Here is a 14549-nt window from a genome sequence, read left to right as displayed (position 1 = left end):
CCCACAGGCTTTCGCCCGATACTTGGTACCGTGTCGGTGCAGGCGCCGACATACACACACACACACATGCATACACACATGGAAACAAAAACAAACCAATGAGAGTTGGATGACTCCCAAAGAAGGACATACAGGGTTGATTTCTGGCCTCTACATGCTTGTGCACATATGTCTGTCCACATGAACATTCACACACACAAAGCACAGTTCCTTGAGAAGCAGAAGTGAGAGAATTATAAAGCTCATGGCAAGCCTGGGCTAGAGTCAAACAGATCATAGATTCATTTTTTTCCAGGCAAACTGAGTTCCACCCCAAGCCCAAATTTCTGATTCATTAGCTTTCAGCTCATTGTGTAGTCAAGAATGATTCTCCTGTCTCAACCTCCAAAGTACTCAGATTACAGACATGTGTCACTGCACTGGCTGGTTCTGTGTGTCAACTTGACACAAGCTGAAGTTATCACAGAGAAAGGAGGTTCCCGTAAGGAAATGCCTCCATGAGACCCAGCTGTAAGGCATTTTCTCAATTAGTGATCAAGGGGGGAGGGCCCCTTGTGGGTGGTGCCGTCCCTGGGCTGGTGGTCCTAGGTTCTATAAGAGAGCAAGCTGAGCAAGCCAGAGGAAGCAAGTCAGTAAGTAACATCCCTCCATGGCCTCTGCATCAGCTCCTGCTTCCTGCCCTGTGTGCGTTCCAGTCCTCACTTCTCTTGTGATGAACAGCAATGTGGAAGTGTAAGCTGAATAAACCCTTTCCTGCCCAACTTGCAGTCACCAGGTCCAATTTTATGTGGTGCTGGGGATTGAACCCAGGGTTTATTGAATGCTAAGAAAGCATTCTACCAGCTGAGCTATCTCCTCAGAACTGACAGATTGACAGGCTGCAGAGACTTGTGTTTTCATTAGATTTACGTGTGTGTGTGTGTGTGTGTGTGTGTGTGTGTGTGTGTGTGTTAGACAGAGCCTGCCATGTGGGCACATGGAAGTGAAAGAACAACTCACGGACATTGGCCTTTTGCTTCCACCATGTGGCCTAGTGGATAAATCCAGATGTCGAGGCTTGGTGCCAAGCGCCTCCACCCACTAAGCCATCTTGCCTGATGAGTTTGTTTGTTGAGTCAGAGTCTCACTATGCAGCCCTGGAACTCGATAAGCCCTGGAAACTGATATGTAGACCAGGATGGCCTAGAACTCCCTGAGAGCTTGTCTATCTCTGCCTCTCTCGGTGCTGGGAGAAAGGATCCATTGCAATCCTGGCTGGATTTTATTTTTAAAGCTAGGGCCTATTTGTAGCCCAGATGAATTGGGCATGCTGGTGCACACCTTTAATTCCAGCACTCCAGAGGCAGAAGCAGACAGATCTCTGCGAGTTCCAAGCCAGCCTGGTCTACATAGTGAGTTCCAGGACAGCTAGGGCTGCATAGTGGGACACTGTCACAAAACAAGCAAACACCTGCAATCCAGGATGTCCTGGCACTTAGCATGTAGTTCATGCTGGCCTTGAACTTATGGTCATCCTCCTACCTCAGCTTCCTACACCGTAGGATCACAGGCACACTCTGAAACTTATGATATACTTTTTTTCTGTGACCACAGAGCAATCAGTGTTTAAATGTATTTTGGGAATACTTTTAGCATCCAATTGCCCACAAACAACAGTAACACAGTATAAATGTTACTTTAGTCATTCTTGGTAGTCAAATGGTTAGATTTTCTTTTTATGCTTATTCATTTATTATGTATACAATGTTCTGTCTGCATGTATGCCTACAGGTCAGAAGAGGGCGCCAAACCCCATTACAGATGGTTGTGAGCCACCATGTGGTTGCTGGGATTTGAACTCAGGATCTCTGGAAGAGCACTCAGTGCTCTTAACCACTGAGCCATCTCTCCAGCTGGAGCTACAGGTGGCTGTGGGCAGCTGCTGATGTGGGTCCTGGGAACCAAATGTGTCCTCTGCAAAAGCAGCATATTCCTTTAGCTGCTGAGCCATTTCTTTGCCATAAATATCTCCCGCGTGCCCTCTCCCAGATAGCGTTTCACCACATAACTCTGTTTAGCCTGGAACTCATACGTCGTAGACTAGGATATCATTTTTTTTTTTTTTTTAAGATTTATTTTATGTGAGTACACTGTCGCTGTCTCAGACACCAGAAGAGGACATCAGATCTCATGACAGATGGTTGTGAGCCACCATGTGGTTGCTGGGATTTAGAACTCAGGACCTCTGGAAGAGCAGTCAGTGCTCTTAACCGCTAAGCCATCTCTCCAGCCCAGACTAGGATATCCTTATACACACTAGATAGCCTGTCCTCTCTTCCTGGAATCAAAGGCTTGAGCTACTGCACTCACCCTTGGCATGTATCTCAGTGAGACGGGTGGGTGATGCTCTCACTTCCTATTCCAGTCACATTGTATGTCCATGGAGAAAGTGTCCATGTGACAGTTCCTCTTTCTGTAGAGCCAGAAGCCACTGGGAAATAGGAAGACGTTGAGTTTCTCTGGAACCAAGATTCTCAGCTTGGTTCATTCATGCTGCTCTTGAGAAGTCTTCTATCTCGGAACTTCAGACAACTGGCTTAAATCAAGAAAAGGCTCACCGAAAGACTTCCTTCCACACTCCCACTGCTCCCCAACCCCTACTGTCTCCCCATCCCTGAGGTAGCATCTTGGTTCCAGGGCCACCTGACTGCAGGTGGAAGGTTCCTAACAACCATCTGTTCCAAGCTGGTGCAGGGACAGAGAGCAGGCATGCAGCTGGGGAAGCCTAGCGTGTCCCTTGGAGTGCAGTCCTGGGAGATTGTGATGGTTTGTATATGCTTGGCCCAGGGAGTAGCACTATTAGAATGAGTCTCCCTATTGAAGTATGTGTGTCATTATTAGGAGGTGTGGCCTTGTTGGAGTCTGCGTGGCACTGTAGGTGTGGGCTTTAAGAGCCTCACCCTAGTTGCCTGGAAGCCAGTATTGTGCTAGCAGCCTTCAGATGAAGACGTAGAACTCTCAGCTCCTTCTGAACCATGCCTGCCTGGATGCTGCCATGTTCCTGCCTTGATGATTATGGACTGAACCTCTGAACCTGTAAGCCAGCCCCAATTAAATGTTGTCCTTATGGAAATTGCCTTGGTCATGGTGTCTGTTCGCAGCAGTAAAATTCTAAGACAGAGGTGAAGGAGCAGCCCAGAGCCTGTGTCCTCTGCCCTGATTCCTCTCTTCCTATCTGAGGGGCTCTGGACATGTGATATCACCGTCCTGTGCCTCCATTTCCCTCTCTGTGCATGACTAGTGCATTCAGAGGAAGCAGCACATGCGGCCACCAGCTCCGATCTTTTCACAAGTTCTGAGAGCACGTTCAGTCTACGCCTGTTTGAAAGAGAAGGTTCACTGCTGGTTCTCTGGGTTGCCAGAATTTCTGGAAGGATTTGCAGTTGTATTCTGGAGTCAGGAAAGCTTGGCCACTGGTATTTATGACTGGTGAAACCATGAAGCACACGGAGTCCTGTAGGCATAATGTGCACTGTGTAAAGTTTACCTTTCTGCTATTCAAACACTGATTGTCTGTCCTCACATCCTGTTTCAATGCCAGCATGGCATTGTGCTGCCTGTACCAAGTTTGTTGTGTAAACAGTTCTTATCATTTATTCTCTGCCTCGTCAATAAATGCTGATCACCCAATGGCTGGGCACAATAGAGATTAGGGCAGAACATCTGCCAGAGAGGAGGAGGAGGGGAAGAAGGAGGAGGAGAAGGAGGAGGAGGAGAGGAGGAGGAGGAGGAAGAAGAGGAGGAGGAGGAGGAAAGGAGAGGAGAGGAGAGGAGAGGAGAGGAGAGGAGATCAGGAAGGAAGATGGAGGATTTGAAGCTATGAGAAACAAGTCCATGGAAGCACACCTGAAGAACCAGATCCAAGTATTTAAGTAACATCCAAGTATCATGGAATGGGGCTGGGAGGTGACCAGATTAGCATAGGAGGTTAAGGTAGATTATTTAACACTGCACCTATCAAGGTGCAGTGTTAAATAAATCTTGGTTTTTCTATGTAGTTATTGGGAACTAGGATAAGGTAAAGAAATATAGCCACTGGATTAATTCCTTGCTAATATTTATATTAAAGATAATTCGTTTAAGGTGGATTGCTGCTGTGGTTCGAAAGCTGCTCTCCCATTGCTCCTCTGCAGAAGCGTTAAGACTGTGGAGGCTGGGGGACAGCTCCAATGGAAAGGACTTGAGTTCAGACCCTCAGTACCTACATAAAAATGTAAGGCATTGGTGCATGCCTGCCTCTGTAACCCCAGCAATGGGGGATAGAGGGATGGAGACAGGTGGATCCCTGGAGCTCACTGGCCAGCTTGTCCAGTCAAACTGATGAGCTTCAGAGTCTGAGAGAGCTCTTGTCTCAAAATAGAAGACAAAGGACAGAAAAGGTGGAGCACCCCCCTCACCCCCCAAATAGAGAAGGCAGAAGGCCAGACACAGGAGTGACATCCTTTAGTCTCAGTACTGGGGAGAAAGAGGCAAGTAGATCTCAGATCTCTGAGTTCTCAAAACCAGCCTGGGCTACATAGTTAATTCCAGAGCAGCCAGGGATATGTACTGAGCTGCTGCGTTGAAAAAATGTGGAGAGGGACTTGACAAAGACACCAACTATTGACCTGTACACAAATACTTAGATACATGTATGCACAGGGAGGGGTGGGAGGGAGAGGGAGGGAGGAGAGGGAGGGGAGGGAGGAAGGGAGAGGGAGAGGGAGGGAGAGGGAGAGGGAAGAGGGGAGAGAAGGGGAGAGAGGAAGAGGAAGAGGAGGGAGGGGGAGGGGAGGGGGGGAGGGGGAGGGGGGAGGAGGGAGGAGGGGGAGGGAGAGGGAGAAGAAGTGGGATGGCTGGGATGGCTAGTTCCACAGCTGTCACTGTCACACATGGGCTTAACACTGGGGAGTCTCCTCCTTGTCCTTTCAAACCTTCTGCATGGAGAGCACAGCAGGAAGGTGCCATCTTGGAAGCAAGCATCCTCACTTGATGCTGAATCTGTGGCTCAGGTCTTGGTTACTCTAGCTACCAGAACCACCAAAACAGACAAGACCATGGGACCTGAACACCTCACCCACCTGCCTTCCACCCGTCTCCATGGTGTTTTGGCCCCTCAGGAAACTCACCCCTCAGGAATCTCACCCCGGCCTGGCCTGGCTCCACATCTGGGCACTCTCAAGTCTCTTTCTTTGCCTTCCATTGCTTTCGAGCAGCAGGTCACTGGCTGCTTCCTCTGGGACATTGTTTCAGCCATAGAACTGGTCCCTTTCTTTCTATGGACTTGACCTTTGCTAGCTCATTGTAGGTCCAAAATGATCAGAGCATAACAGGTACTGTCTCCTTGCTTAGAGGCAGTTCCATGAAGTAGCTAAAGGCATGGTGAAACCTGACAATTCTGCCTCCATTGCTTCTCCTCTCTTGTCTCCTCCCTCCCTCCTTCCCTCCCTCCCTCCCTCTCTCCCTTCCTTCCTTCGTGTGTGTGTGTGTGTGTGTGTGTGTGTGTTTGTGTATGTGCATGCATACCTGTGCGCATGGAGACAGGATCTTATGTAGCCCACACTGGCCTCCAATTCACTGTGTAGCCAAGGATGGCCTTTAACCCCCATCTTGTAGCCTGTCTCTCAGTTGCTGAGATTACAGGTAGCTACACTGTTTTGGTTGGCCTGTTTTTCTTACCCTACTTTTTTTTTTTTTTTTTTTTCTTTTCTTTTTTTCGGAGCTGGGGACCAAACCCAGGGCCTTGTGCTTGCTGGGCAAGCGCTCTACCACTGAGCTAAATCCCCAACCCCTGGCCTGTTTTTCAAGACAAGGCTTCTCTGCCTAGCCGTGGCTGTCCTGGAACTCACTTTGTAGATCAGGCTACCCTATCCGTCCATCTTTGCCTGCTGAGTGCTGGGATTAAAGGCACGTGCTTTCTGTCGGTTTTCACAGTGTCCTATTTCAGACTGCCAAAACCCTTCAGTCCCCTTGGATTCCTGAAGCAGGACTGATCAATCAATTACGTCATGACAAGGGACCTACAGCAACCCCAAGCATGGGCGAGCAAACACGCCATCCTGTGAGTGTGGCTTTCTCTGATGGGGCAGCTAGAACAATCTTCTGAGAACTGATTTTCTCTTCAATCAGTATGGACTCCTGTGAGCCATCATCCAAAACTCGAACAGAGATAATGATCAACCAGACCACCCTTTGACCAGGACTGCTTACCTAGGCAGGCCTCTTGTCCCTTGTCCCAATTCTTCCTCTATATAAACCTGAAGCTCATGTCAGTGTCCAGAAGATGGACTTGGGCTCACCTGCCCCCACCCCCATCTGCTCCTACTCCCAATGTGACACCTTTATGGAAACTCTTTTATCTGCTTTTCACTCAAAAGCATTGCTTTGCTTAGCGCACTGGGACAGGGACTGAGATTAGCCTGCTGGGGGTCTGGGAACCTTAACTTTTTGCCCTCATCCCCCAGAAATAAGGGCAGTCACGGTCAGCAGCTCTGTTGTGAGGTCAGGAACCACACCTGCCCTGTCCCTGCCTCTAAGCCTGGTATGTGTGCTGTATGTGGTGCTGGGTCTCACGCACAGCCAGAGTTCATGAGTTATTTGCTGCAGAATGGTTGTGGGAGGAACTCAACCAAGTCTGGCAAAACCTGGACCAAGTATATATGGACCACTGGGACAATCTATTTCCTTGGGGAATGATCTCTAAGTTGGCTACGTTGTTCCTGTTAAAAGCTTGTGGCTCCAAACTCTATAGCAAGTTCTTATAATAGCTGTGTGTGGAGGAGGGATCCCAACATCCCAGACTGGCCTGTTACAAACTCTACTCTCTACATAGAACGCACCACTGCTTGTTTTTTGCTTGGCCAACTCCTTAGGTTTTTGATTGAATAATACCTCTAATCTCCAGCTTAGGCAAAGGTCCCTGGACATTGATGACTCAATATTAGTCCTTATCCCCTTGCTTGCCTCTCCCCTCCTCCCCACCCCCCACAGCCTGTATGTCAGCCCTTGCTGTACAGGCATGGGGATCAGAGGTGCAGTCCCCAGCATCCATAGGAAACTGTAGGTAGGATAGCCAAGTGTAACACCCACTCCTCCAGACAGGGACCACAACCCTAGCTCCACGTTTTATGTACACACACATACATGTGCACACATGTTCTCTCTCGCCACAAACACACGTTCTTATTGTTGCGATTGTGATTTTATTTATGTATTATTTTATATGTATGTGTCTGCCTGAGTTATAGGCACTGTATATGTAGAGGCGCCCACAAAACCGGAAGAGGATGTCTGGAGGTACAACCTGGCTTTTGATTTTTATGTGTGTGTATTTTTCCAATAATTTTTTTTCTTTTTTTTTTTTTTTTTTTCGAGCTGGGGACCGAACCCAGAGCCTTGCGCTTGCTAGACAAGCGCTCTACCACTGAGCTAAATCCCCAGCCCCAATAATTTTATTATTTTGTGTGTATGATTGTTTTGCCCGCATGTATGTCTGTGCACCGTGTGTGTGCAGTGCTTCCAGAGGTCAGAAGTGGGTGGCAGAGCCCCTGGAACTGGCTAGAGACCATTACGAAACAGGGAAACAGGAATGTGGGTGCTGGGAATTGAACCCAGGTCCTCAGGAAGAGCAAATCAGTGCTCCTAACAACTGATCCATCTCTGCAATCTCTCTCTCTCTCTCCTCTCTTCTCCCCCCCGCCGTCTCATATATACATATATGTGTGTTTGTATAACAAACAGACAGACAGACAAACAAGACCTCTAAAAGATAGGAGTGAAAGTCCTTTAATGGTCTCTAGAGGGTTTCCTGACACTCACAAGGTTGGCGCCTATAGTCTCCCCGCCCCTTTCCAACAAGGCGGTTTTCTGGCTAAGCGGAAGTGACGCGCCATACCGGAAGTGGGGTCCGCTGCTCCGCTGCGACTAAATCCCGCGCTCGGAGCGCAGTGGCAGTGGACTTCGTTGAGTGCCATGAGACGAGTCGGGGCGTTTGGGGGCTCCACGGCCCTATGGGCGCTCCTGGCCGCCCACGTGGCGGCGGCGTTCGAGCCCGTGAGCGTGGGCATCGCCATCGGGGCTGTGTCGGCGCTCACCGGCTACCTGTCCTATAGCGACTTTTACTGCCGCTTCACCGAGTGCTGCCATGAGGAACGGCCCCTCAACACGTCGGGTATGTGCCCGCGGGCCGGTCGGGGCGGGCGGGAGGGCGCCGGGAGCTCGGCTCTCTCTCCAGCTGGATGCGGCGCCGCGGGAAACAGACACCGCCAGGATCTCGCCACACCTTCGCAGTCCTTCAGATGGCCGCCTTGAGAACTGAACGCAGAGGGGACAGCTGGTGTGCCCCGTCAGTGGGTGTCAGGCGTGCAGCTCCATCCAGAAAGCCCGCCTTGGCTCTTGCTTTTTCCGTGCCATCAGGGGTGGTGGGAAAGCTAGTCCGGAGCACAGCCACGAGATGGTTCTTCCCTGGATGAATGAATCTGTGTAGCTTGTTTGACACTTAGATATAAGGAGAACTGCCACTTAAGGGTCTGACTGTAGATCCTTATGGTTCTGGCTCTGACGCTTGGCCAAGACTCCCTGCTGGATCGGTCGCTAACTGTGCCTCTGACCAGTTTCAGGTACTTTTTTTTAACGCGTGTTTTTCTCTCTTCCTGGGCGGGCCTCCGCAGCCCTCAAGCTGGACTTGGAAGAGAAGCTGTTCGGACAGCACCTTGCCACCGAAGTGATTCTCAAGGCATTGACTGGCTTCAGGAACAACAAAAATCCCAAGAAACCACTGACTCTATCCTTGCACGGCTGGGCTGGCACGGGCAAGAATTTTGTCAGCCAGATTGTGGCTGAAAACCTTTATCCAAAAGGCCTGAAGAGTAACTTTGTCCACCTGTTCGTCTCTACTCTGCACTTCCCTCATGAGCAGAAGATAAAACTGTACCAGGCAAGGAAACCTACTGCTCTCTGATCGGATGCCTGGGGCACCTGCTCGGTAGCTCTGGTCTCTCTGCTTTGTTTTGCTTTCTGCTATGTGTTTGTTGATTGAGTTCTACGGTGTAGGTCTGGCAGGCCTGGAACTCACAGAAATCCACCTGCATCTGCCTTCTGGGGCTGGGATTCAATGCCTAGACTTTCTTTATGCTTTTCGAGTCGAGAACTTATTGTGTAGCCCAGGCTGGCTTTGGTGTTAGGGATCCAACTTTCTGAGGGCTGAGATTAGCAGGCATCTATCTACCAATCTGCCCATTTTATGGTATGTGGGGGAGAGAGTGGTCTTAGGGTCTAATGCAGTCCCGGTTGGCATCAAATTCACTAAATAGCAGAGGCTAGCCTCGAACTTCTGATCCTCTTACCTTCACCTTCCAAGTGCTGGGAGCCAGTGAGGTAGGGGATATTATAAGCATTTAAAGATGGAGTCTAGCAGCGGGCGGTGGGGGTCGGGGGAGGGTTTAGGGGAGGGAACTGGAATAAGAGAAAGTGGGCAAGAGAGGCAAGGTGACTCATCCCTTACAGCCCGACCTCCTCACCTCTTATCTCCAGGCCTCTGTCTTAGGCACCCATAAAGGGATTTACATTTCCAGTAGCAGGGCACAGGGTGTTAGGTAGGGCAGTCTTAAATAGTTTGCTTGGGCATGGCCTTGTCTAAAACTTGCTATCTCTGCGGCAGCCACGGCTTTGCCCGTGTCTCACAGAAGCGAAGCTCCAGACTGTTTCTCCCTCTGAGATCTCTGCACATTTCATCCGCCCGTTCTGACTTAAATGACTGTCTTGCTTGTTGGTACTCGGCCTCCTGGTGGATGGAGCTAGCAAACAGAAACCCAGTGGAAGAAGGAAATGAAACTGAGTGTCTGTTGTAAGGCAGGGAGGAGTGCCAGAAGGAAGAACGGGCTCATTTGATGGTGCCGAGGCAGGGCTGTGCCAAGCTACAGTGCCCACCGTGACGTAATGTCCATGCTTTTCAGATTTTAGTACAGATGTCTTGAAATACAGTATTTGCAGTGAGTGGTCTGTAACCGTGGCCTTTCCCATAGGGGATGAGAGGTTGTTGCTTGGGTGTTTCTATTGAACAAGGGGCCTGGGGATGTAGCTCAGGCTTTCCATGCCAGCCGGGGCAGCATCTTTACCTACCACGTCAGTCCAGAGCCTTGGTCCCCTGCATTGTGCAGATCTGAATTCAGTTGTCATTTCTGTGTGCCTGGTGTCTGGGTTTCTTTCCCTGTTGCTGTGATACCTTGACAGAGGCTACTCAGGGGCTCTCTCCTTCTGCCTTGTTTGGGGCTTCAGTACTGCATGCTGTGGGTGAGTTGGCCCACCAGCATCTGGGCAGTCCCCTGCTTCCCATTGTGCTGCAGGAAGGCTGAGGTTGCAGAGGCATGCACAGGCCATGCTATGGGCACGTATACGGAGACCAGCAGGTGGCTTTTGGAAGTAGGTTCTCTCCTTTGGCCATTTGGGTCCTAGGGAGTGAACTCAAATGGCCAGGCTTCAATGACTAGTGCCATTCCACTTGTGATAAAGTTTGGGAAAGTGTCTGTCTGCTGTGTATGCAGTATGGTGGCTTCCCCAGGCCCAGGCAGCTTCTCCCCTTCATCCTCTGGAACGTCTTCTGAGCCTCGTCTCTCTTTGAGGTTGGTCTAGGACCAGCTCCAGAAGTGGATCCGAGGCAACGTGAGCGCGTGCGGCAGCTCCGTCTTCATCTTTGACGAGATGGATAAGTTGCATCCTGGAATCATTGATGCAATCAAGCCCTTCCTGGACTACTATGAGCAGGTGGATGGGATTTCCTACCGCAAAGCCATCTTCATCTTCCTCAGGTCAGCCAACGAGGCTTCTCAGGGACCTCCAAGTGCTAGAACAAGGTTCCCCTGGCCATCGGGGACTGAAGTGCCAGCTTGGCAAGCCATAGGCCCACTTGTCATTTATTACCTCCCAGTGTCATAGAAAGGGAGTTGGGGATGAGCCAGAGTGATCCTCTGGCCCGGAGCTCGGTGCCCCTGCCAGCCACTCTGAGTTCTAAACACTGCATTTCCATTCCTTGCAGACAGACAAACCTTTTGTCTTTGCCTGGTAACACATTGCATCAGTCCTGACTTAAAGCTTTGGAGCACTAGCAGTGTAGCACACCTGGGAGCTGGGGTGTCTCACAGTGCTGTGGTGGCACCTGCTTACCAGGCCCTGACACCAGGGTCAGGAATAAAGCCGTGGGCGGGTGCATCTGGCAAGGAGACAGGCATAACCGGCATGTGACATTGGTCTTTGCATCTCTGGCCGACTCAGCAATGCAGGAGGGGACCTGATAACCAAGACGGCCCTGGACTTCTGGCGGGCAGGAAGAAAAAGGGAGGAGATCCAGCTGAAGGACCTGGAGCCTGTGCTGTCTGTGGGTGTCTTCAACAACAAACACAGTGAGTCCACTACGGAGCAGGGGACCCGGTGCTCTGCTGGCGTTGAGCAGATCCTCAGCGGTGGGCCCTCCGAAGCCAGCCACACCATTGCTTGTGGCTTTGGTGCCATAGGGAAATCCCTTAGGGTATTATGAGGGCACATGTCACTTTACAGAGAGTCTCTGGAAGGGTGAAGGCATGAAGGATGGGATTGGCTAGGTGGCAGTGACAGGAGACCCATTGTGTCTTGTTCTCCAGGTGGCCTGTGGCACAGTGGGCTGATAGACAAGAACCTCATCGACTACTTCATCCCCTTCCTGCCCTTGGAGTACAAACACGTGAAAATGTGTGTGCGGGCAGAGATGAGGGCCCGAGGGGCTGCTGTGGATGAAGACATTGTCACCAGTGTGGCAGATGAAATGACCTTTTTCCCCAAGGATGAGAAGATCTACTCGGACAAGGGCTGCAAGACAGTGCAGTCACGGCTGGATTTCCACTGAGCTCTTCCCTCAGTGAGGTGGGATGATTCAGAGGAGCCTCCCACCCCCACCAGGGCCTTGCCATGGAGAAGCACTTTGAAAGCCCCCCCTTGGGGCTTTGCACATTTGCACCTGTGGACTTGGGACGTTGTCCGTGTATCGTCTGAAGATGAACTTTTAGAACATTCACTCTTACTGTGAATCAAGTGCCTAAAAAACGTCTGAACGCAGGCCAAGGTCCTGTGTGGCCAACAATGCCCATGCCTCAGATACCACTAAGAGCCTGCAGCGCCTGCTGCAGTCTTGGGGAAGCAGGGTTTCCTGACAGGGGCGCCTACTGTGCTGTTTTCTTTTTTGCCTTGAGCTGGAACTCAGTAGCTGGTGGTACTGACAGATGCTCGCTGTTGGAGGGGAGCATGTGGGCCTGACCTTGGCTGAAGTGTCAGCGTGAGCAGTGGGGGCTCCCTCTGAGGCCCCTGGAGCACTGGGACACTACCTTGCTCGCTGCTGCTCACAGCCCTGGCTGTGGAATTCTCTCCTGTTTCCTACTGTGTGTGCCTTGTACTTTCCCTATCTCTGTTAGATTCACCCCAGCCTCATGCCTGCTCCAATCAGGATGAGCTGTCATTTTAAAGGGAGGTCTTTGGTTCTGTTTGCCTGTTACACCTGCTCTGAAGGTCAAGCGCTGCTGTGCAGAACCAGTAACCACATAGGAAGAGCTCTAGGCCGGAGCTGCCCTGGCCAAACCCCATCGGAAGGAGTGTCTGCCGCACACCAGAGATGCCGGTCTTTTAAAAGGACATGCACATATTTAAAAGTTATGTCTTTACCTCTAAAGCTTAGGTAATATAAGATGCCATGCATTTTAAAACCTAGGAAGTGCCATGAGTGCACACCTTTAATCCCAGCACTCAGGAGACAGAGGCGGGTGCATCTCTGAGTTCAAGGCCAGCCTGGTCTACACAGTGAGTTCCAGGGCAGCCAAGGCAACACAGAGTAACCTTTTTTTTTTTTTTCCAAAAAAAAAAAACAACAACAACAACAAAAAAAAAAACAAACAAAAACCTAGGAAGGACATAAAGTAGAATAAGGCCAATTCTCAGGTTTTTATTGTGGCTGGGTCCAGGGGCACAATGCCCATGATCCCACAGGAAGGTCAGGGTTCAGGGCTCCTCAGCTATCTTGGGATGAGAACAACCTGAGCTACACACAACTCTCAAAAGAAAGGCTTTATTGCTAAATGTGTAGAGTGTAGAACTATATGGGCGCAATTGTAGATCCCACAAAGTCCTCCGTTTGTGAGTTCTGTGTACAACCTCAGGATGACGCCTTGAGCTGCTCTGACTGTAGGGAACCGAGCCTGCAGTCACTCTGCCTTACAGTCGCAATGCAGTCGCAGACAGGGAAACACTGCCATGTATGTATAGAACGTGGGGGAATGACTTTTTATAACATGGAAATGCCTCATAGAGAACCACATCTAGTCTTTTAAAAGTGTCAAGGTGAGCTGGGCGTGGTGGTGCTCACCTTTAGTCCCTGTACCTGGGAGGCCATGGCACGACTGTCCCAATTTTGAAGCCAGCCTGGATCAGACAAGCGGACACTAGGCGGTGGTGTGCATGCCTGTAATGCCAGCCCTTAGGAAGAAGAGCTTAAAGTTAACTATGCCCAGAGACCCTGTCTCAAAGCAGGAAGCACACAAAACTCACCAGGCTGACTCCTATGCCATATTCTTGGACCTGAGCCAAGTTACCGTTTCTAACCTGTTGGGCTCCTGGTCAAGAAACAAGCTTTTCTGTTTACAGTGATGTAATACGGACACGTGTTGGCCACCTTTGGACTGCTGTTACTGATCTCCAACTTTGAAAGGCCTGGTGTGAACTGCCCCAGCCTGCCCATGAGAAGTCATGAACAGAGCTGGACACAAAACAATAAAAGTGGTGCACTGGTGAGATGTCACTAAGTTTCCCCTCGTCTGTGTGGGAGCAAACTGAGCTCAGAATCAAGGCAGTGGTCCACATATTGCCTTCCACACCTGCCAGGCTGACCCCATCACACAAAAAATGTTTGCTTTAAATGCTGTTACCCACAAACATAGGTCAAGGCTGTATCAGGTGCTGGATAGCTTCATCAGGCAGGTAAGGGCTTTTTCTGTGTGGTATGTTTACATACAATTACATGCATACATATGCCAACTTGGCACCTTCCTTAGTTCTCTACCTTCCTAACAACCTCTGGGGCTGAGAACCAGTGAGACAGGCCTTTCTACCACATAGCATCCTAATGGTGAGCTGTCCACAACTGCTGGGTCAGGATCAGAAACCCAATTCAGGCTCCGTAGCCTACACTTAGTGCCTTGAATCTTTTTTCTCTTTTTTCTTTCCGGAGCTGGGGACCGAACCCAGGGCCTTGCGCTTGCTAGGCAAGCGCTCTACCGCTGAGCTAAATCCCCAACCCCTTGTGCCTTGGTGTTCTGGATGCTGCAATGAGCTGCACCTTGATACCAGAGATGCCTTTTTATCAGGGTCTGATACCTGGCCACAGCGGAGAGACCAACGTGCTGGGTCTTCCTGCCTGGAAGTGACAGACAACCTGGTTCTAGTTGTTTGTTGGCTTAACTATGCTAACCTCGATTCTCAGCAGTACTGAGACATGGCTGTCATAGGACAGAACAGTC

General features: G+C 50.3%; 1 protein-coding gene across 2 annotated transcripts; it reads left to right on the top strand.

The window, feature by feature from the left end:
- Positions 1-7799: 7799 nt before the first annotated feature.
- LOC116901173 (torsin-1B) lies at positions 7800-13831 on the top strand. Of its 2 annotated transcripts, XM_032902833.1 has the most exons (5): positions 7877-8188; positions 8688-8953; positions 10648-10823; positions 11287-11414; positions 11652-13831. In XM_032902833.1, the coding sequence occupies exons 1-5, from the start codon at positions 7990-7992 to the stop codon at positions 11891-11893; spliced, it is 1011 nt and encodes a 336-aa protein (XP_032758724.1). In that variant the 5' UTR covers positions 7877-7989; the 3' UTR covers positions 11894-13831. The 2 variants fall into 2 exon arrangements, 1 of the variants encoding a protein (XP_032758724.1); XR_004387964.1 differs by lacking the exon at positions 11652-13831 and having other exon boundaries at positions 7800-8188; positions 8688-9001; positions 11287-11393.
- Positions 13832-14549: the final 718 nt, after the last annotated feature.

This window comes from Rattus rattus, chromosome 5, assembly GCF_011064425.1.
Source record: "Rattus rattus isolate New Zealand chromosome 5, Rrattus_CSIRO_v1, whole genome shotgun sequence".
In the NCBI taxonomy this organism is placed as follows: domain Eukaryota; kingdom Metazoa; phylum Chordata; class Mammalia; order Rodentia; family Muridae; genus Rattus; species Rattus rattus.
The sequence above is the reverse complement of the archived record's forward strand: the minus strand, read 5'-3'. Positions and strand labels throughout refer to the sequence as shown.

Bases quoted from the DNA above. Each gene is read 5' to 3' on its own strand.
- LOC116901173 (XM_032902833.1), top strand. From the start codon at position 7,990: ATGAGACGAGTCGGGGCGTTTGGGGGCTCCACGGCCCTATGGGCGCTC. The intron at 8,189-8,687 runs GTATGTGCCCGC...GGGCCTCCGCAG, and splicing joins ACGGCCCCTCAACACGTCGG to CCCTCAAGCTGGACTTGGAA. The intron at 10,824-11,286 runs GTCAGCCAACGA...TGGCCGACTCAG, and splicing joins GCCATCTTCATCTTCCTCAG to CAATGCAGGAGGGGACCTGA.